General features: G+C 40.6%; 1 protein-coding gene across 1 annotated transcript; it reads right to left on the bottom strand.

Annotated features, from left to right (window-relative positions):
- Window positions 1-1,002: 1,002 nt before the first annotated feature.
- dlx3b (distal-less homeobox 3b) lies at window positions 1,003-5,717 on the bottom strand. Its single transcript, XM_052038634.1, has 3 exons — window positions 5,227-5,717; window positions 3,477-3,667; window positions 1,003-2,238 (listed from the first exon to the last, which is right to left on the bottom strand). The coding sequence occupies exons 1-3, from the start codon at window positions 5,558-5,560 to the stop codon at window positions 1,933-1,935; spliced, it is 831 nt and encodes a 276-aa protein (XP_051894594.1). The 5' UTR covers window positions 5,561-5,717; the 3' UTR covers window positions 1,003-1,932.
- Between the last annotated feature and the right edge of the window lie 1,555 nt (window positions 5,718-7,272).

Here is a 7,272-nt window from a genome sequence, read left to right as displayed (position 1 = left end):
GTTGAAATGGATTCCCATCCTAAACATTAATCTGATGCATTAGATGTAACAGGGCGGGAGAGCTCGAAAACTTTTCTCATTTGGATCAAGTTACAATCCATTCCTCTGCACTCCCATCACCCCCCACCCCACCCCCCACCCACCCCCCACCCCCCCCCCCCCCCCCCCCCCCCCCTCCGCTCCGGCCCCACTTCTGTCAAACGACGTACAGGTCCCCTGCCTTGTAAATGCGGATCGGTATGATATTCGGAGGCTGAGTTTGGTAAGAATGGGGTTAAATCAGGCAGCTCCTGTTGCAGTCAGCCTGGCAATTGCAACAGCTTTGATGCACTTGCTGGTATGTGAGTTCTAGCACGATATTAACCCCAGGCGATGGAGCAGTTTTTTTTCTGGCAGTCGTGCCTAATAAAATCCTGCTCCACACAACTCAGTGTCTCCAGAATGTCTGCCTCGCTGTCGCCTATAGAGCTTTTGCACGCAGCCCTCAAACCAAACTGCCTTTAATAGCAGGAGATGGGTGTACTTTTAACTATTTACTGTCCACATGCTGGCCTTTTGCGGAGTTCTGATATTTTTCATTTACCTATATTTCTTTCCTGTATTTTTCGGCTTTTGCTGTGCTTGTATCTAAGCACGATCCGGGAAGTGGACTAGAATTTAAATCGGCGAACTCTCCGAATACTTTTTTTATATAGCGAGAATGCCTTTGTCCTCAGTGAAATGCAGGTGTAACTTTGGGTCACCAGGCTCTTTATTATAACCAGGATGGAAATAAACACTGCCAAAAATGGCACTCCCAATAAAATGCAACTTCACGTGCAAGTATGAATATTTAATTATTTATCGTGACTTTTATGACTTACTGAGGCATTAGTGTAAATATTGGAATTCAAGTCACAGCTTAAACTATTCACAACTATTCACACTAAGTCACAACTGTTCTTGTCAATATATTTCATGGAATAATCAGTTCTTTTTCCAAAATAAGGCAAGTAAAACAAATCATGGAATGATGAGTTTTATTAACATTTTTCTCAAGGATATCATCAAACAAACATTTAAAAGATTTTATTACAAAACAGACCATAAGTTACAACAGAGGTTAGTGTCTACTGAGTGTCCTTTACAAGCCAAATTGTTACATTGAAATGTTGATCTCTTTGAGGAATTCCTCCCAGTGTCACACATGTTCTTGGAAATTACCCGCAAGGATGTTTCTTAATTATTATTCTACAATTGATGTGTAAAATTTTATATACATTTTTTTTAGAAAAAAAAGATAATTTCAGACAGAATTTCATAAATACAGTTCCTGTTATTCGTCAGAGAATTTGTGCTCCATCCTATTGTCTATTGCAAATTGAGTTTCTATTTTACAGTAAGTTCCATGTTTTTTTTATCATACTGCATTGGACATAATTCAATGGATACATTATATCTGCTACATCAAACAAACTGGCTGCTAATCTAATAATATACAGGCAGTAATAATTTAACCACTCCAATAAACCAAAAAAAAACCTTAAATAACATAATAAAACATAGGCAAAGAATGCAGAATATTGTTTGTTACTGAAATTGGGACAATTATCAGTTCAGTGTGCAGTGACAACCTGACAACTGACAGAGTTACAAAATGCTCTGATTTTTCTTCCTGATATACAGTTTTTGTTATTATTTACAACTGATGTGTAGTACACACATACAAAAGGAAGGGGGTGTGGGGACTCTTGAAGTTACTTGGTTGTTCTGATGACTAATTCATTTCTACCCTGGGTCTTCATGAAGTGTGGGTGTTGAATTTTATTTATTCATTCTTTAAAGAGCTTTTACCCCATGTTAAAAGGCGCTAGATACATGTAAGTTGATGCTGTTGTTTTCCAAAACAGTAAAAGGCAAAAAGTTCAAAGTTTTGAAGTAAAAATAAAAGTTTTAATAGACTGCTCCAGTACTCTGAGGCGGGGGCTGGTGCAGTGAATTTGTTGCTGATAAGTGAGAGCCTGAGGGGTGTGTTGGGTACCAGTGATTGAAGTCTTCCAGGTAGTTTTGAGAAGAATTATGTGGGGTCTGATGCTGGAGGGGATTCCTAGTCGAACTGTGACTCTCCCAAATAGCTGGAGAGGGAGGTGAATTGCACGCCATTGAGTCACTATTGTTGGGACTGTGCTCCATTGTGAGTTCCCCATTTTTATATAACTTCTTAAATTTGGATCTTCTGTTCTGAAACCAGATTTTCACCTAGACAGATAAAAAAGAAAAAAATAATTAAAATTGGCAAGAAGTATATTGTAATCAAATGCTGAGAACATGAAAGAGAAAATGTAAATAATTAGCAAAAGGTACCATTATAAATTCATTACCTGGAATTATATACATAGACCAATTATTGTAGAAACTATTTTACCATAGTTCTGTTATGATGGAAATCTGATTTCATTTTGTTGGTCATTCCCAAGTACTTTCTATTTAACAGATGCAAACGTGTAAATTACTAAAAATAATATTGAATTGGGTTGCTTTATACTTCATGGATGCCCTTTAAGTAATCCATAGCAATCCATCTTAAAACAACACAGAAAAAAAATCCTTCTGAGGCCTTTGAAATAATTTGGGTTGAAATAGTTCATTCCAATGATACCTGTAATTTCTAATGTTTCCCATCAGAGGAGATTGTTTATTGGTCTTTCAGTCACAACTTCTCTGCCAAAGAGGTCATAGGTAATGCTGCATTTTAACAATAAAGTGAGAATTGAAGGACATATTTCTCCAAAGAGTTGAGCCTCAAAAATATTAACAAATTCCTATTTCTATCTAGCCACTTGCAAAGGTAGTTTAAGCACTCTGGTTCAGATAGATGAAGAGACATTGCACTGAGTTTCATGTATTCCTAGACAATTACAAGTGGACATAAACCCAGTGGGTGTAAATATTTGCTGAATCCAATTTTGTCATTAATTCATTAATATGAATACACATTAATACTGTTCTCCATCTCCCCTGGTCATGAATTTGCCCCACACTCCATGTTGTAGCCTTTCACTATCCTAATTTAATTGGTGCTTGTTTGGTAAAGTTTTATAGTCTAATGATAAGGGATAAGGGTTGTCAATACACAAAGAACGGCTCAATGACAAAGAGTAAAATACTTAAGGAAAATATTTTCGATTTAGCCTACAAAGTGAATTTACAAAAAAGAAACATTGAGAAAGTGCAAGTAATGTGCTGTTGCAAGATTATGTGGAATGTGTGGGAAACACGTCCAGAGAAGGATATTTAAGGCATTTTAGAGAAACCATTATCTCGGCCGATGAACCGGGTTAGAAATGAAAGACAAGGCCTTTCCAACAACTAAACGGGTGTGGAGCCTAAATCTACACTGATACTAACTTCATCTTCCCAGGGCAAGCCTTAGCCTGGGGATACAGGGTGAAATGCTAAAGCAGTGGGCGCACCGATACCGTGAGATTAGAGTGTACCTGTGTTTGCGTAAGTCCCAGAGAAGCTGCGAGCTCCGCTCTCTCAGGTAAAGCCAGATACTGCGCCTTTTGGAAACGTTTCTGCAGAGCCGCCAGCTGGAAGCTAGAGTAGATTGTTCGCGGTTTACGGATCTTTTTGGGTTTCCCGTTCACAATCCTCACTTCGGGGTCCGGTTCTTCTTTCACTGAAACTTCAGCACAAAACAAACACTTAAACAGAGATTCTCTGAATGGCCGTAGTTTCACAACACTGCAGTCGGCAAGCAATTTCCCCTTAACCAAGGGATTCAATTTCACGGTGTAAATGCAGAATAAATCAAACAGAAAACAGAATTAAAATCTGATGGTGAATTCCTTCAGGGTACAAGGATGTCACGATGATTAATCTAATTGCAAAAACACACTGTCTCAAAACTCCGTGCCATTTTCATACAGTTACTAAGGTCAATGTTTATTTTCATTGCACAAATTACAGAAAGAGGGACGGAACTGGTAATTATTATCATTGATAATTATTATTGCAAGGTACGAGAGATGTATTGTCAAATTTGAATAGTGGAATCTCTTTTCAGGTTTCCTGTTCTGTTGCATGCATACCCAGTATAATCATGTTTGTTTATTTATGACTTTACATATTTACTCATGTAGTATGCCCGTGGGGTATTAAGCAAGGCATCCTAACAGAGTGAAAATGCACAGTGCTACAGAGAGGTCACTAACCCCACGACAGGGAGCGCACGGACTCGTGAGACTATTTTGTGGTTCTCATCTGCGATTGTTCGCTTTAGAACGGTCCATCAGTTGCTGGGAATTAGAGAACTCATCATCACCAATGCATGTTTGCAGCATTGATGCCGGGCTTTCTCGCTTGCTGGTGCCGCGTTTGGCCAGAGGGAGTTCGTTCAGACCGGGAGCTGAAATCCAGTTATGGTGTTAACCCAATACCCGACCCACTTCCCGACCCCGCCACGCTGGTCGGATTCAAGTGTCCATAAGTAGAATCTGGGGCCGTCCCATTCCAGTTCAGAAACAAAACCAATCTTTGTATGTCGATAAGAATTTGGAGTAACTATTTTAAACAGCGTGCTTATGCAACTTACAGTACACGCACTAATGACCACTTCTGAACTTTCCTGCAGCTTCTGATTTCTGCAAACCCCACATTTTCAAAAAAAATATTGTCCCAACTAAATATACGACGCGACTTTCACATTTGCGCCTGGGATTCTGCTTTCACTCGGAACATCGAACAGTCAGTTTCCCTGCCTTGGACGGTGCCCTTGTGAAACACGCACATCACTTCCTATTTTACACAGTTAACGACATAGTATTCTGTACCCGAGAACGTCCTGGTTACTTCTACCGTGTCAAAAATTACAGTGGAATCCCTCTACAAAGTACCGCACATTTGCGTAGCCACGGTGCTTGGTGCATTAATAGCGCCAGGCTATCGAATGCTTCACCTCCAGAGACTGCACCATTGTACTGTGTATATTCAACCGATTAGCCCCTCTGTTCTAGTAAGTGCATTCATCGTGCAGTGTTTCGGCTGGTTCGGGTCACTGTAGATATACTAGTTAACTCAATTAAGGTGTGTTCGGACGCATGCCATCCGACAGTCATTCGACCGACCGGGCTTCTCCATTACTCGGCCGGAGAATGCATTAGTTTGAAAACAGCATTCTGTCTGACAGTCTTCCAAAACTGCTTCTAGCTTCAGATACCGATTGGGAATTTCCCGAGCCCTTACCTCTCTCAGCCGCCGAAACTTGGTGATCCCTGTGGAAATGGCCATACTGACGGTACGAGTTATTGTAAGCATAGTCGGGCTTCTCTGAATAGGAGCCAGGCCCTGGAAGATTGTTCAGATTAAACTGATGGTACGGATAATGGTTCACTGGTTGCGAATAGGCTGAAGTTGGGTAATAGTCGTGCGGAGGATGACAGGACTGTGGGTTATAGTAACCAACATCTGTCGCCGTAGACTCTGGAAGAGTTGGAGAATCTTTCGCAGGATGACATCCCATCGAACCCTGGATGTCCGTAAGAAGACCGGGCAGCTTTTTCTCATAGGTCCCACTCATTCTTCCAAAAAAATATTTAACTCAAAAAAGACGATTTAATCTTTAAAATGCAAAGCTCAAACTATACACACATCACACTGCTCCGTAGAGACGAGATCCTTATAGCAATTGCAACTCAAAGCAAACTGATGTAACCCAACGAGCCCAGCGTGGTTAAACCCCTAATTATAAGGAACAGAAGGGTGGATGCAGGAAGCCTATTGGTTGCAGAGATGTCGCCGGCAGAACCAGCCCAAGTTTTTCAGACTTCCCACGCTCATGTTTTTGGAGCCAAGTCTATTATCACTCTTCCTCAACTATTAAAAGTGTCTGCCTGTTGGTGGATGCTCCCTCCAAACATACATTTTCAGGGGTTTGAAGAATTTAAACAGAATTCGGAACAAGTTCCGGCGCGCTTCTTTTTAACCCCTCAGGTCGACAACTCAGTTTATTTCTTTTAAAAAAAGTAAGTTAACCCGGCTACTTTTTTTTGTAACTCACGTATATAAAAAGATTGCAAAGGAAATATAGACATAGATATATGACAAGAGATCCTTTGAAGTGTCTGTATTTAACCCTTACTTGGAGTTCGCTAATGCAACATAATATTTGCAGTGGTTGAAGTCAACTCAAACTTCGCGCTGCATTCCTGGTCGAATAGATGAGATGGGGTAGGAACTGAGCGCAGTTTTAAAACTAATAAATTCTGTTGTTTACTGTTGTCCTATTGTTTTCAGTTAGAATTAGTACGGTTTATGAGGGGCAGTGATATTTATACCCATTCAATCTGTAATCAGTCTTATTTTATACACACACTTTTATTCTGTTTCATGCAACATAACTAATGCAAAATGCAAAAACAAATGTAAAAAGTGCAAAACGACTTCAAATCCACTGTAGACTGTTTTGGTTGCTAGGAGTTAGGTGTGGTCTAACCTGTGCAGCAAGTTTCCCCATGGTTTCAGACGCCACACACACACACACAAACAAAAATGCTGTCTCCACCTTTTGCGAAACACCCTCCACCGCGCGCCCAGAAGAAGCTGGAAACCAGAGAGGTTGTGTGTGAGTCACAGGTAGCCGCCCGCCAAAGGTGCTCTCCACAAATTTACCCCCGCAGAGTTACACCACCGAGAGGCGCCGAGCTACTGTTGCCTCGCCGTCAGGATGACTAATTGTTTACCTGACACACTCGGAAAAGAGAATATAGGCTGTCGACAGAATCAATCTCGCTGTTTAGAAACATGCTCTCTTTCAAGAGGGTCGAGAAAACTTAGCTTTGGTGCAAGTAGATGAATATGTTTAAAAACTGTACAACTTTAATTGATTCCAAGTAAACCCCCTTAGAAAATATTTTAACTGGTCCTCTAGATTCAATAATAAGTGTTTTAAGTTGTGTGTTCACGCGGACCAACAGACCCCACACATCTCAACATATTTAGTAATCCTGGAATATTTTACGCAAAACTTAATGGTAAACTTTACTTCATTAGGGGCAATGTCTCGAATGGGCAATTCCACCCGAAAATGCTTTGGAAGGGGCACGTTCACTGCCAACGTGCGTCTGTTATTTTTATGCCCTCCCAGGTTTGCTAAATGAGGTGCACAAACAAAATGTATCGACACAATTCGCACCAGCGACTCTTCGGTGCATTCTCTCTCCAAACTAGTTCTCATTTGTTGTCTGTTCCTATGACATTCTTTAATAGTTGCGCCAGAAACAGGCAAAACCC

This window comes from Pristis pectinata, chromosome 25 (genome assembly GCF_009764475.1).
Source record: "Pristis pectinata isolate sPriPec2 chromosome 25, sPriPec2.1.pri, whole genome shotgun sequence".
Classification (NCBI taxonomy): Eukaryota; Metazoa; Chordata; class Chondrichthyes; order Rhinopristiformes; family Pristidae; genus Pristis; species Pristis pectinata.
The sequence above is the reverse complement of the archived record's forward strand: the minus strand, read 5'-3'. Positions and strand labels throughout refer to the sequence as shown.

Excerpts from the sequence above, each read along its gene's own strand:
- dlx3b (XM_052038634.1), bottom strand. The coding sequence starts at position 5,560 with ATGAGTGGGACCTATGAGAAAAAGCTGCCCGGTCTTCTTACGGACATC. Across the intron at positions 3,668-5,226 it reads AGTTTCGGCGGCTGAGAGAG|TTTCAGTGAAAGAAGAACCG; the intron begins GTAAGGGCTCGG and ends TTTGTGCTGAAG. Across the intron at positions 2,239-3,476 it reads TGGGACTTACGCAAACACAG|GTGAAAATCTGGTTTCAGAA; the intron begins GTACACTCTAAT and ends TTATCTGTCTAG.